This window comes from Amblyomma maculatum, chromosome 3 (assembly GCF_055883805.1).
Source record: "Amblyomma maculatum isolate TAMU_Amacu chromosome 3, ASM5588380v1, whole genome shotgun sequence".
Taxonomy (NCBI): domain Eukaryota; kingdom Metazoa; phylum Arthropoda; class Arachnida; order Ixodida; family Ixodidae; genus Amblyomma; species Amblyomma maculatum.
In genome coordinates, this window is record NC_139346.1 from 210,060,192 (window position 1) to 210,075,597 (window position 15,406).

The 15,406-nt window shown below is 45.5% G+C and overlaps 1 protein-coding gene across 1 annotated transcript; it reads right to left on the minus strand.

Moving 5' to 3' along the window:
• Positions 1–1,081: 1,081 nt before the first annotated feature.
• On the minus strand, positions 1,082–11,424 carry LOC146197596 (scoloptoxin SSD14-like). The gene is made up of 8 exons (XM_084597200.1): positions 11,405–11,424; positions 9,581–9,703; positions 8,390–8,487; positions 5,749–5,941; positions 5,288–5,451; positions 3,981–4,134; positions 2,784–2,846; positions 1,082–1,217 (listed from the first exon to the last, which is right to left on the minus strand). The coding sequence occupies exons 1-8, from the start codon at positions 11,422–11,424 to the stop codon at positions 1,082–1,084; spliced, it is 951 nt and encodes a 316-aa protein (XP_084453326.1).
• Between the last annotated feature and the right edge of the window lie 3,982 nt (positions 11,425–15,406).

A 15,406-nucleotide genomic window follows, 5' to 3' on the forward strand; every position in this document is an offset into this window, starting at 1 on the left:
GGATGGAAACGGGGTGGTAGCAGTTGCTATCTAGCTCGTTTTTTTCCCCTGTATCTTAATTATTGGTTTAGATCGGTTAACTATACTATCATTCTATATATTGAATTGTTTCTACATTACTGAAATTATGTCACTTTCCTGCTTTTAAGCCACCAATCTTCCAATCGTTTATTGCTAGCTTCGACTGCAGGTTCATTCACCCGGCCACTGGTATCTCTAAACCCCAGGACTACAGGAAGAGTGACTGCGCCTGCATCGACTTCCGGATGGATACCATCACAATCGAATATAAGATGGTTATTTGTTTCTGTGGATTTATCACATACTGCACATGTTTCATCTTCATGGTTAAATTTGTTTTTGTAGCTGCGTGTTCTACGGCACCCTGATATGCTTCAAGAAGTAGGGCACTGCCTCTTGAGTTGTCAAAGAAAGCTTCCTTCCTGATCGACCTTTTCTACTTTCGATATAGCTCCACACTCTTTCTTTTCCATAGAATTTTTCCAATTTTTACCTTCTGTGTTTTTGATCTGTTGCTTAACGCTCTTTATTTCTTCGTCCTTGTGACCAGCATACTTGCTGGTTAGTCTCCTAGTTCTTTTCCTCAATTGCGAGTCAACGCTTTTTAGATATAGGTATTTAAATACTTTAGCTGCCCACCTGTTACTATCCAATTTCCTTAGGTGTTTATGCAGTTCTTTCCCTCCTTGTTCGAGAGAAAATAAAATGCAGTCCGCGAACTTCTCTGAACGTGAAATTTCGCGTTAGATTACCTGGTAATGCTCGACGCGATGTGCAAAGACTGCGTAGTCAGTTTACTAATGCCATGGATTATATAGGCGCGTTCGCCAAGCTGAAATCCTATTCTCAGTTGCACGCAGCGGTTTATAATATTGTTGCGGTGTGGGAGTTCACAGGCACACAAATCGACAAGAGGCCCCCAGAAGCCGCCGACCTTTCCCGATTTTCTTCTCTCTCTCTCGCGTCTCACTTCGTCCTTACGGCGCGTCTCTTCGTCGACCCTTGCCCTTACATTTTCGCGTCATTTTTCCAGCGCCAGTGGTCCTACCGTGGTACACATTCAACTCAGGACGCAGCCTGACCCAGCTCTGCGGTGCTTGCCTCTCTGAAGGCCTTGAAGGCCGAACACTGCAGTTGTCTTCGTCGGATTCGTCGTGTCCACCTCGACGCCCAGCGTAAACTCTTCACAACCCATGCTAGTGTGCAAGGGTGAGGTGGCTTCACGGTTTTCTTTCTCACGACAATACGGCTTGCACCTCGTTTGTTGCCCATCCACGCTACTGGTCGTGGCGCGAATCTTTTCCTCTGATATCGCTGCCCTTACCCTGTTATTGAACGTCTCGGCCCCGTGACATACCGTTTCTAACACTTGACCCAGCATCGCCCACGCGGTGTGCACCGCATCTTTTCCGAGCACGTTTTGCACATGATGCTGTATGTCCCCGGCTCTCCCATAATGACACCGATTTAGTTACCTGGCAGCGCTTGTCTGCTCTACTGTAGTCGTTGCTCGGTAAGCGCACAACCTATACAAAAACCTGTGCTGAGCTGCGACAATGGCATGCCACGAGAATATGGATACATGGGCCCCATCATCGTGTGTTTTTTAACATTTATAGACCCCACAGGAGTGCACATTTGCATTAGATTACTTGCGCAAAAGACACGTTAACGCAATAAAAGTTGCGATGGTACCACCTGGTGCAGGACTGCAGATTCGGCCTTTCCTTCACTGTCTGCTAGAACTGGTACCCCACCGTTAAATAGTGTAGCACGTAAAGGGAGCGCCGCTAAATGTGGTCGAGCTAACCGCAAGGAGCTCCTCGTAGCTGTGTATCACCTTCGATCGTATTCCGTGCTTTCATAAACTTTATATACATTTAATTCCCCCCTCCCCCTCCCCCCTGCCTTGTTTCACTCCCGGCTGCAATATGTAATGAGACCAAGGCGATAGAACAGATGCGTTGCAAGAAGGACGAAGCGTGGCGTGAGCTTAAGACAGAGGGCCGTATTATATAAGGAGCTATGTCAATTCTTCCATTTTGCATTATTGTATTCGTCGCATTTGTTAGGTAACCAGCACTGGCTGGAAGTGAGGTACCTCATCTGTAACATACAGCGAAGGCGAGTCTTGCCACGCGCCTTTCATGCGTCCGCGAAAAGAGATCGCGTAGCTAGGGCTCATTGTCTACTGGACATCAGCATTGGCTGCATGACACAACCAGCGGTTAGCTGGTGCGTGCGGAGAGTGGCGATGGTTTTCCCCAGTGCCGTTATCTTGTGATTCTTATGGCTGTCCGCTGGATGCTTTCTTTTTGATGTTGTCGTTATGCCGCATTATAAAATTGAAAATGTACGTCCTTATAAGATGCGGCCTCTGACTTTGCCAATCAGTATTCATGACACATGCTTGTAAAGGAAACATGATCACATCACAGAAACAAAAGTACATTGATTATACTTGTTATCTGCAGGCTAATTTCCTGTATGAAGTCTCAGAGCATATCTCATAAATAATTCATAACGTAAGGTTCCGCTGCGCAAAAATAAAAAAAAAATGCTTAGGGGACTGTTCGAAACTTAGCAGCTCGTATGATGCATGACGTATTCGGAACGTGTACACTCTCGATATCACGACCGCAATATGTACGCAACATTTGCAGCATTGTAGTCAGCGCAGCTATGGTTGGTGAAATTATAAGTGGCGGATGCGTGCATGAAGAATTGAACAAGAGCAAAGGGCAGGCTAGAACTCTACTCACTGGTGCATCCTGGCAGGAGACATGATAGGCAATTTGACCTCTTCCTCCTCGATCGACACGCTCCTGTCAACGAACACATGATATGGAAGAGTATACAGTACAGCGGTCATTTGTAACGGCTGCTTATTTAGAGGCGCGCATATAGGATCGCTCTTACTGCCCACTAGAAACAAAGCCCAGCGTGGAGCATTCTCGCAAAGTGCGCTCACGAAAAACCACAGAGCGCATTCGAAACGATGGATTTCGTTACCCGCTCGTGAGCAGCCCTTAGTGAAATTTCAAAACGCCAGATCCTTGATGCAAAGTGAGAGGTAACAACTGAGCGGTGCAAGCTGTTATGCAGCAGAATGCGTCATTAAGAGGGAACGTAACTGATAACAAGTCGCTACATTTGCACGAAACATGCGCGATGAAATACAGAAATCCACACAACCTGGTGTCTTCTCCGCACTATAAGCGAGTGTGTAAGAATGCACCCTTTACAGGCAATGTGAGAGCTGTTATTATCGATGTCCTCATCACAAATAGGCGAAGCGAAGTTCAACCCTTGTCTGCCAAGATGCTTTTTCATCATCGCCGCATAACTGTAGCAAATGCTTTTGCTGATATATTGCGAAGTATTGATATAAACCCCACATGACGGCGCGATTTATATGCATCGTCCCTGGATAACGTCTAGCCGATTCCTGCCCCCCCCCCCCCTCCCCCCACCCCCCTCAAAATAATTAAGCAAGCACTTTAACGAGCCGTTACTTAATGTGTACATAGCACGAAGTTGTACATCTTTAAAATAACGCTTCTGTTACTACAAGGACATTTGAGGAGTAGACAGTGTTTTCGACGGCTGTGGAAACCTGCCCCGAGTAGCTGAGATAACTCATCGGCCAGTGTGTGCGGAGCACAGTGAAGCAGCGAAATTGTTATGACTTTTAACCAAAGCACGTTACCTTGAAATAGGTGCTTGATGCGCCGTTGTTAAAAAAAATGCGCTCTAAATTAGGCCAGGGAAGACTATCAAAAAAGGGAAGGTTGGCCCGTTCTTTCTGTGCATTGCATAATACATTGCTGATTATTTAATCCATATATTTAGCAGGTCAGGAGTCTGTGAGCACAATGTATGTCCGATTGTGTCTGTATTTCCCTTCTAGACCAGGGATTACAATGCTAGCCAGTAGAACAGGAAGCATTATACCTTACCGTACGCTTATCTTGTGGACTGCCGCAGCTAGAATGGAACCTGCGCCCGGGATGGGAGCCGAGTGTATGCGCTTCTCGTCCCCCATCTTTCCGGTGATGGGATCCTGCCAGACAGGCTGGTACTCCGACAGATCTGCTTTGTTCAGAACGCCACCTGCACGACACAGAGAAAGATATAAACTACTTAATTTCCCCCTGAGTTGTAAAATGGGCGGCTTATTCGAACAGTACCGAATATGAAAGACGCATGCCTTCTTGGTTAATACTCTTTTGTGGCGCTCATATAGTTGCATGTTTTAGACATGGGTTAAAAATATATAGGTGACACTTAAGCTCCGCCTTTAAGTGTATGACGCGATAGCGTAGGCGACCACCCGACATATAAAACCTATCGAGAACGTATGACCGTGTCTGCGTGGCCTAGGAGTAGCATGCCTGACTCGGCATCCAAGAGCACTGCAAGGTTTATTCTTGCTCCACACTACCACCTTAAATGGAGAAACCCGAGTTGGCAGCTTCTCCCAACTTTTTGATATCATGTATTCTTGTTATGTCGCGAAAGTCATCGAATAATCAGTGTTCGACCATGTGAGCTGCCAGCTACCATCTGTGAGAACCGTGATCGTGATTTTTCGCTCCCAACGTCGGCACCGATGCCGACGTCGCACTTTCTGCGTAATGTGCCTTTTGACGCTGTCGCGTTAAAACCAGACATTCGATGGTGAAAACCAATCGAACATGTACAGTAATGCTAATTTGCCTGCGAATTATATGACACTGCTTCAAAGCCGGCAAGCATGACGCTTGAGAAGAAGGAATCCGTTGGTAGGTATTGCCGATGTGGCCGTGAGGCCCAAAAGAAGTGCACTGTCACAGTACGACGAGCCATCCTCTTGCCACTGAAATTCAGCTTTCCGTCGCCCTACTCCTATTTCTCACGCGCACAAATGCCTCCTCACCACTCTGACAGCGCGGCTTATGTCAAACTAGCCACTGTGGTGCACTTTCGAACGAGAAGAGTTTTGGGGCGAATAAAAAAATTGGAACGCCACTTTTTTACAGTCACAGATTAGTCCCCCCCCCCCCCCCCCCCCCCCGTGGTACTTATATGGAGTGGGGAATCCCCATAGGTCGAACTCTACTAACTGTCAGTTGTATAATCGCTATGCAGGTTGGTTGGATGCCGTCATCAATAATGCATTGCTTACTTACGAAGCTTGATCCTTATGTATAGTTTCGCAGGAGAGGTGCATTTTCTTAATTGGTTAATAATACCAGTAATGGTTTTGCCGTGCGGTTTTCTGTACCTTCAGCTAAGATGGCCTTCTCGATCTCATCAGCCAGCTCGCTCTTATAAAAGTAGTCGGTTTTTCCTTCGGCCAGCTTTGTGAGGAGGTCAGCGAGCCCAGGCTGCACCAGTCTGTCTCCCTTGCGAAGCAGGGCACCGGTTGGGGTGACCGAAAACCGTTTCCTGCAGCAGCAGCCGCATCAAGAAGAGTGCGGCTCCTTCAAGTACTGTGTCGGTCGTAAATGCCGATGTGCACGAAATAAATACCACTGTAAACCAAAGAATGTTATACGTGACAGCTGCTCTGGCCCAAGCAAACAACCAGGTAGAGCCTAAATAATCTCCCATGAAAGACAAACGAGCACGTACCATTGGGATAACATGACAGAATCACGCCATCAATCACGATTTGTCCTACTGTTTTGATTAGCGAGTGGTATTCGGGTCTGGAACAGGAGAGATACCGAATTGTCGGGATACCTGAGGGCGGCAGAGACTGCCAGCACTTCCTCTTTGCTGGCCAGGGCGGCGGCAAGGTGTGCGCCTATCGGGAATCCTTCCTTGGCCAGGCGGATGGCAGGCTGGAAGAGTTCTTTCCAATTCAGCCTTCCCGCCTTGCTGTGCAGAGCCTGGTAGCCTGCCACTGCACCTGGCACTATGGGCGCATTGGCCCCTGCACGAAAAGACGGAAGAATTTGCCGATGTCGCCTACAGAGCATGGCTCGCGCCTAGCTTTCATGAGCGGACGGACGGTTGGATGAATGGGTGGAGCGTCTCCTTGTAAAGGGGCTATGTAGGTTGCAACCATGGCCGGGATATTTAATGCTCTATCTCGAGGGCTTCAAATCTGCTGAAAATCCGCTGTCTGTGTGTCTCTATATGTCATCGGGCACAAGCCGCGGCTCCCCATAAGTTCCGATGCTTCGTTATTTCGAAACTAGTGCCATCTGCTGGCCCTCAGCAGAGAACATACCGTAACTCAGTCATATTATTAGAACTTTAACAGGGTAGTCAAATATATCATTTAGTTCAAATCTAACATATTTTAACAGCAAAAGACACGGGAACCAAAGAACTCGAAATCGTTCTCCTATACGGACCTATTACTCACTAAATAATGTTCCCCTTCAAAAAGTTTCGAATGTAAGTACCTCGGCGTATATTTCACATAACCTTACGAGGACGAGGCTAGTTGAGCATATTGCATCCAAAGCCTGCAGAACGCGTCATGTTAAAAAAATGTAATTTCAATAAATCGCAATCTAATGCCAAGCAGCTCCGAAATCTCACATTAGAAAAATTCTTGAATATGCATACCCTCTATGGAACCCCCATTTTGCTTACTTATCGGACATGCTCGAGCGCGTCCAAAATAATGCTGTCGGATTTCTGTCTAGCAATTACAACTTTTCAACTAGTGTCACGTATGTTAAAGTCCACCTCGGTTGGGCATCTTTTGCTCACCGCAGAAAACATTTCAGATTACAGATCATGTATCGCATATATTTTGGAAAGCTGAGCATTAACAAAGACCGGTGCCTGCTTGAACCTCTCCTAGACGAATTGATCATCAGTGGAAGATCCGAGAGATTAATTGCCGGACATATGTGCATAAAATATCATTCTCTCCACTGACGATCAATGAGTGGAACAGGCTGCCAGCTGGCATCACTGAGTGCTACACTGAAAATCTATTCCGCGCACTTTTGTGACGTGGCGCGCCGTTTTCTTCATTATTTGTGTCATTGTAATTGTGGCGCACGGTTTCCCCTTTCGGTGCATATTTTTCATTCTTCAATATGCCTTGTGTCGCGATGTTTTATCGTTGGTCTTTTTGTTGCAATTTCGGCCTTTCCAGCAAATGTTATTTGCCCCCCCCCCCTCCCGCTCCCCTTTTACAATAAGGCCTGGCCTTTGGGCGCTGCAGGACATTGCAATAAATAAATAAATAAATAAATAAATAAATAAATAAATAAATAAATAAATAAATAAATAAATAAATAAATAAATAAATAAATAAATAAATAAATAAATAAATAAATAAAGAAGTAATAAATAAATAAATAAATAAATAAATAAATAAATAAATAAATAAATAAATAAATAAATAAATAAATAAATAAATAAATAAATAAATAAATAAATAAATAAATAAATAAGGAAGTGCACGGGACAGAGCTGTCCTCTGCACTTCTTTTGTGTTCCCGTGTCTTTCGCTGATTCAGTGTTAGAGGATATTAGAAGGATTTAATTTCGAGGGAACGAGAGGGTCCCGAGAGATTCTGGCCCGACGTGATTAATATCCCTGCCGACCATTGCTTCTCGTCGGAGTATCTGACCTATATAACGCTCCCTGCGCTTATGAAATCTATTTCTGACTGGCACATAGAAAATAATGAAGGGATGTATGATATATTCAAATTTACCGCTTGATTTTGAACATTTTGTTCAGGGGGCACGGGGTGGCAGCTGTATTAAATAGAAGTGTCGGTCCAGATGTCGTGGTCTTGTTGGCCCAGAAAGTAGATACGCAGCGCTTGGAGGTATTCTCTACGCTTGCCGAGGCCTGGGTCAATCAGGCCCCGCCACGCCTGCTGTACCGGCACTACAAATAAGAAATTGGTTGCAACAAAAGGATTTACGTGTAGTTACTTTGTTGCTCTTCGGCAGTGATGCTCTCAATGACCAACTGAAACGTGTGTAGTGACTCAGTGATCAGGACGACCAGCTAGCCACTGCAAGGAGACTTTGGTGGAATCCCGGCAGCGGCGGCCACTTTTCAGTGGAGGCGACATGACAAAGGCACCCTTATGGTACGATGTCCGTGCACATTAAAGGTTCTCAGATGACTGAAATTATTGCGGAGCCTTCTGCTACGTCACCTCTTACTTTCTTGCTACTTTCGATCCCTGTTCAGATTTTCCCTCAAGACACCCTAACGACTCTATTACTCGTCTCATTATCTACTAAAAGCGTTTGAAGGCCATCGTTACGAGCAGCTATGAGTCTTTTGTTTTATCACGTGGTCGTGCTTCAGTGAAGATGTTCCGCTTCTCCAGCATGGATTTGCGCCTCCAATCAAAGTGAATTGGAAGCTATATTAACAAAACCGCGAACATACCGAGTTTCAAGGCTGAGATGTTAGCAGAAAACATATCTGCTGGCAGGTTTTTCGGGGACACTCCAAGGGCATCTAAAGCTTGCACTTTCTGCGTGGACCTGAAACCAGAAATTGTATACACATCTAGTCTATTCTGCGGCACCTCTGACAAATCGCCAGTTCGAAATATCTCAATCACGCCCTTCCTGTTAGTTATAAGCTAATCGCGGGCAGAAGATTAGGTTTCTAGGTAATCGGTTAGCTGTCACTACAAGTTAAGTAAAGTTAAAACATGAATGAATGATGCAATTTTTAATGCATTTTATGTTCTTTGTTTAAGTACAGTAGTCTAGCACCAAAATAGATGATTGGGCTGCCATATTGACGCCAGTGTGAAGAAGTCAATGAAGGCAAGCTGAAAACCGCGAAGGGCCCTGTCTCGTGCTTGGACCGGACGTCCTTGGACAACTCCGATACCAGCTTTCTGTGCGACCGGCTCTGCAGCTCTCTACATGTCTTTTTTTTTTTTTTTTGTCTAACGTGACAATATTGGAAAATTTTCTCTTTACTAAAAGGGGTCGAGGAAATAAGGACACTCTGAACCGTATAGCCCGTGTGCTTGCTCAGAACTGAAAAGATAAATAGTAAATAAGGTCTCCTACCTAAGGTTCAGTGTACAACCTGAGTAACTTCTCAACATAAGCAAAAGTTCGCAAATTCTTTTGCAGTAGTGGCATATGTCACTCGGAGATGTGCGAGCACTGGTCAACAAAGACAGGCAACGGCTCGATCGGCCACATGGACCTAACATGATGGCGCGGACTAATCAAGAAACGCTTTTGCGTCGTAGAATTGCTTTTTGTATTCGAAATCATGAACTGGGATGCACCACAAAGTGGTCTGGTTGGCCACTGACAGGTGCGTTTATTTACGGCTCCTCATGCACTGCACTTCAACGAGATCAGGATATGTGCACTTCATCCCTAAATCTAAGCCCACATTGTTATGCTGGCGGCGTGCCAGACGTGCACGTATTCACTTGTAGAAACAGCGCCAAAAAGCAGTAACGAACGAAGGCTGCACTTACTGGCAAAAACGAGATGAGAAGGCGGCCATTTTGTCCATCTCCCTTTTTTCGTGCTGTTTCTACAAGTACAGCATGGACAGACTAGCCCAAACCGGAACTTTATTCGCGGGCGTAGAGTGGCTCACCTGTTGTAAAAAACCGCCATGAGGCCACCACCGATACCTGTCAGGTGTGGAGCAGTGACGCCCATACAAAGCAGTACGGCCACTGCAGCATCGCCGACTGCTCCGTTCTTGGCGAAGATCTCCCTGCGGGACCACGTAGGTGTGAGGCACGCAGGCGAGATAACTCATTACGGCACAACATTAGTGTTGTGGCTGAGTGGTTATAAGAACATTTCTTGGAACATTTCGCTTGCGACTTTCTGCGAGAACGCCTGCTGTGCAAAAGGGGAGGCATTTTTATTGTTGCGTTTAATGAGTACCTTTTTATTGCTCGGTCTGTGTCATCTTGCGTCATTTGCGTTTCTCGAGTGTTTATAAGCCACTGGACTTAAACTTTCACTTTTTTTTTCGCAGTCCGTATTCACTCTTCTGCACACATAAAAAAGTTATACACAACACCGCAAACGTTTTCATTTCATTAGCTTTATTTCCTCCTAGTCAACAGAAGATCCAGACTTTCTATGTCGTATTAAGACAGTACCATAAAGATTACTAAAGCCTTTCGACATTTATTCTTTTGTTCATAAGTCAGAAAACTGAATCCCCGGGGATTTCTCGTGACGACGTTAAGTGTTTCGATAAAGCATACTAGTCGGAGGGATGGAGAGGTATTTTGGTAGCGCCGTAACATTTGACAGAAAATCCAGCGTGAAAGATAAGATCCAATCATGGCAAGAGGTAGGCGGTATGTAGAATATATATATATATTATATATATATATATATATATATATATTACGTTCGCAAGCCTTTAGTCTTCAATAAATATGCAGATACCAGGTTGTAGCCTTATGGTGCTGGTTTATATTTAGTGTGTTGGATCGTGGTTGTATTGTGTGTACGTGTACATTGAATCGTATGAAGCGTCACATGACTGAGTCCTACATATAGTGATGTCTTCCTGAATAAAAATTGTTCCGGTTAGTTCACCCTCAATATACGAGTCACTACAATGGCGACGAGAGGAAGCTAGACCTAGCAAGCCAGTAATAATGATCCCCAGATTAATAATTACTGCACGACCAAAGTCGCTGCAATAATTTCAAGCATGTGCTTTTGCCAAGAGTATTCGCCTCGCCACATTCAGTGTCGACAGCTTCACCACTCAATCCGCCGTACCCGAGCGTCCAGACCGGAAGCGAGGCAGAGTTACGAGTAGGAAAGATGAGTGTGCATAAGAAGTTTTAATGAGCGGAAGCGATGTTGGAGACATTGCTTGTGAGCATTGCATGCTCGTGGTAGAGCATCCGCCTCGCATTCGGGAGGTACTGGGTTCAATTCCTGGTGCCGTTGGGTACCCACCAGTTATCAATGGGTACAAGCTTTCCCCCGGCCTGATGCTCGGCTCTTCTGGGGTGAAATGCTTGGGAAAAGGGGTCACGGCCTAAACAGTTGCGCCGAAAAAAAAAAAAAGGGGGGGGGGGGCACATAATGGGCTTTGCCGCGCGAGGCGGACTTATTGTTGTCCGATGGCGGAACAGATCCCTGCCACACCGGCGCAACTATTTGGGCTTTCCATCGCAGCATTGCTCCGCATTCAGATGCAACCTTCAGAATTGAAACGAATGCCTTAAGCCGAAGCGTCGTTATGAGGTCATGAAGAAGTCCGAGTGACTCGGCTTGAATAGCCAATGAAAAAGCTTCAACCGTCTCATAACAGAAAATAATCAGCAGAAGCGCACCCAAGTATAATTTCAAGTGACAATAGGAAAATCATTATGCAAGAAAGGTTTCCGCTGCCGGCGTTCTCGTATGCACAACACGACGTCAGTCAGCGTCAACTTACTCGACGTGGAGGGAGCTCATGGCGGATTGACACTGGACGGTTTTTCGGCAGTCCCAACTAAACCCAGATTCCGTGAAGCTGCGTAACAACTTGCAGTTTCATCATTCGTCCGCAACAATATCCAATAACGCCGATCGTAATGATGGTTTGTGAATATGGCTCAGTTATTGAACAGAAAGCTTGACTGGCTTCGTCGAGTCAAGGTCATCGGCGCCGCAATTTCACCCCAGGTGTGGCGGGAAGAGCCGGCGTCGCGCTTCTTCGCACGTGCGGCACGCGGAGCCGGAAGCGCTCGGTTCTTCGCTACACTCTCGCTTCTTGCTCTTCTGCTGCTTCTACTTTGCACACCTGCTGCTGCTTTTTCTTCTTTCTCTTCAATGTATCGGTACGATCGTACCGATACATATTTATGACCCAAAAAATTTGGGGAATTAAGCGTAGCTTGAACTTAGTTATAGAGGATAGAGCGAGAGATGTGGGTGTTGTAGCGATATCCCCTGTAACAGCGCCTTTTCAGTCCGCGGTTTTTTCATAAGTTTTATTTAAGCTATGTCTTGGTGAAATGAAGGCGCCCTATACTTTTGGATGGACACCACGGAATGATGAGCACCTGCACCTAATCACGTCAAGGTCAGGTTTTCATATTTTTCCTTGTAAATTGTAAATTGGTTTGTAAATGAAGGAGCAGTATCTGTCAGACTGCTTGTGGACACCTGAACCACGCCGTGAGGAAAGGGAGGAAGGCCCGCTGAGTGAGAATACCATTCGTCTCTTCCCGAGGCTAATTACGGGTGCCATGCGGGTCCTGAACGCCAAGGGAATCGTCCACTGAGACCTGAAACCGCAGAACATCCTGCTGTGCCACGGGCCGCGGCCCACAATCCATGTCCTTGCGGACGGACATCACGCTCAGTAAAGATGAAGTTAGCGCTAACCCTTGCACGAAGACAGAAGAAAGAATACACGCACGAGGATTGACGAGCGCTTCTACTAACTTTTTATTTGGGTGTAACACAAGGAAAATAAAGGAAAATATGAGCATGCACAGATAGTACAGGCACACACGTAAAGCAACTGCAATCGACTAGAGCAAAAAGGAATTAAGAAAGGCACATTCAGTGTCATAAATCTGCAATGTGTCACTCGCACAGCGATCAGATAACTTTTTAACATGGAAGGCCTTTAGCACAAACCGATCCCAAATCGCTCCCTACACGAGCTGACGCAGGAAGAAACATGACACACAAGGTTGAAGGTTCTGTCGTTATCCTCAATATTTTTAGAATGCTCCCGTAGCGGGTCAGTAATGCAGCGGCCAGTTTGGCCTACATATGAAAACGCACATGAAAGGGGTATGCTATATACTACTCCTGTAGGACAGTTGGCATGGGATATGCTATGCCTCTTTTTACAGCCCTCTTCGCAAACGCCAGAAATGCGACCGCAAAGCTTTGACAGCTTGTTGGAGGCTGATAACACCAATGGTACATGGTGCCTGCCAGCCACTTTCTTGAGGTTGTGCGACACCTGGTGTACATATGGGACCACCACCAGCTTTGAAGATGAGAGATCAGGTCCTCTTTTTTGGACGCCTTTTTGTTTTTGTAGCAGGGTTTTAACGACTGCTGATATAACGGTCCAGGGAAGCATACCGCCAAGAGACGGGAGACCTGATTGTGGCAATCCTATATTCTATGAGGGCACGTTTTTTGAAGTGCAGATTCTAAATAGAGAGAAGCAATAGCCCTTTTCACAATCGTGGAGCGGGATGAGCCATACCTCAACAACTCTTTGTTGGCACTGGGGGAGTACATACAGCAAACGTGGCTGCCACAGAACATGAGATTTAGGTCCAAAAACCATAATTCTTGGTTGTCAGGTAGTTCATGTGTAAAAACCAGTCCTTTTCCTAATTGATTAAAAGCATTTAAAATCTGTAAAACAGCCAGGTTGAGGGATGTAAAGGTCCCAGACTTTAAAAGAATTAAAAAAATGTCAACATATCTAAAAACTTTCAAACCGGACCGTCACGAAAGGTTGATTCCAATTAGCGGTAAATAAAGGATAAAAAATATATCGCAGAAAATTGATGCTCCACATGAACCAATGCAAATACCTTTTCGCTGCAGATAGAACTGCTTATCATGAAGGATAAAGTAACATCCAGGTAGTACTCTGAAAGATTTAAATGTCTGTTGAAATGCCAGCTATGTTCCGGAAGGCCACCGCCTCCGAGCCGTCGATACAATCTCTAACAGAGGCCAACTGAGCAGCACTTTTTATATTCTTTGTGCTACACCCCAATAAACAGTTGGTAGTAGCGCTCGTCGGTCGTCGTGTGTGTTTTCTTTCTTCTGTCTTCGTCCAAGTGTCAGCGCTAACTTCACCTTTATTATGCAGAACCAACTAGTCCGACGACACGCACTCCTGATCACGCTCAAGGTCGCCGACTTCGGCTTTGTGTGCTTCCTGCAGGACGGAGTCATGGCGGCCACGCTGTGCGGGCAGCCCATGTACATGGCTCCGGAGGTGATCGTGTCGCTCCATTATGACACCAAGGCCAACCAGTGGAGCATCGGCACCACCATGTTCCATTGGCTGACTGGAACTTGGCCATTCAAGGCACAGACACCCCAAATGTTTTAGCAGTTCTATGAGAAAGCAACTAACCTATAGCTATCCCACCGGGAACATCTCGGAAACTCCACGATCTTCTGAACAGGCTGCTCAAGAAAAATGCGAAAGATAGAATGGGCGTCGAAGAGTTTTTATCGCGTCCAAACAGCATCTGTCTTGTGTTTGCGTGCATTCCTCTGTCTTCGTTTTTTCGCACCGTTCTTTTGCCAGTTAGCCATGAACCAACTAACCAGGCAAAAACCTTGATTGTACATCATCTTTCAAATACGACTGAATAGTTCCTTGTATACAATGGGATGGAACAACAAACTCAGGCAAAACTCTATCCAGTCTGAACTGAAGAGAGCGCGTAAAAAGGGACCCTTAGCATCTCTAAAGAAGGAAAAAAAAAAAGGCGGTTAACGAACTGCCGCGCAAATAGGTGCATAAACCAAGACTTCCAGCGCGTACGCTTCGAAACAGATTGGTTCAACTTGCCCCTTCCTGAGAGGAACCCTACACAAACACTGTAGACACCTATGCAACTTCTGCACATTTAAGCAGGAACAGTGCAGCATTTGCATCGCAGACTGCCTAAGAGCGCTTTTGTAATTCCCCTTGTCTAGCGTAATGACGCGGGAGGACGCACAGAGAAATGACAACAGTGACAGCTACTTGACAAAAAATGATAAAAATGAACAAAATTTCTACAAACCAGCGAATAGGTTTTTGGTGGGCAAGGAGAGCGTTTTGAAATCTGCGCATGCAAAATTTATGCAAAACAAAGATAATGAATCTTCCTTTACACAAACACCTTGCGCCGTCTAGCGAGGTTGACAGAAAATACCGCAGAACAGCAGCCTCATGCTGCAGAGGGCAGAAAATGAGTGGAAAAGAGAGAGGCATACGCATTTTCAGCCTTTAAACAGTCTTAAGAGCAATCCGGTAAATTTTTGTCGCATGTTATGAATTGAAAATGCGTTGAAAGTGCGTACCCAAGCTGAAGCTATAAGGTTATGATTGTTGCAGTGTTGTGTTTGCCGTGATAGATCAGTGCTACATATTTGGAATGAAAGTGTGTTTGGAATGCGCGCGATTTTCCTTATGTTTGTTGTGCTTTTTTCTGCATATCAAGTGTGCATGTGTACTAGTGCTGAGTAGTATAATATTATTTGTTTGTTTTTTTGCCACTTTTTCCCGAAGGAAGGAAATATATGTGCAATTGTAGGTTTGCGGCAAATTAAGAGAAATCAGCTGTGGTTGTATTGTGCGCCCAGCGCACTTCGGCAGGTATGCAGTGTTGCCAACTTACTGATCACTATATACAATGGTGTTTCCCTGCATGAACGTCGTTGGTTTACTTTCACTTTACGTGTCATGTCTAAG

Excerpts from the sequence above, each read along its gene's own strand:
- LOC146197596 (XM_084597200.1), bottom strand. The coding sequence starts at position 11,424 with ATGAGCTCCCTCCACGTCGA. Across the intron at positions 8,488-9,580 it reads ATGGCGGTTTTTTACAACAG|GTCCACGCAGAAAGTGCAAG; the intron begins GTGAGCCACTCT and ends TTCTGGTTTCAG. Across the intron at positions 1,218-2,783 it reads TCTCCTGCCAGGATGCACCA|CATGGGTTGTGAAGAGTTTA; the intron begins GTGAGTAGAGTT and ends CTTGCACACTAG.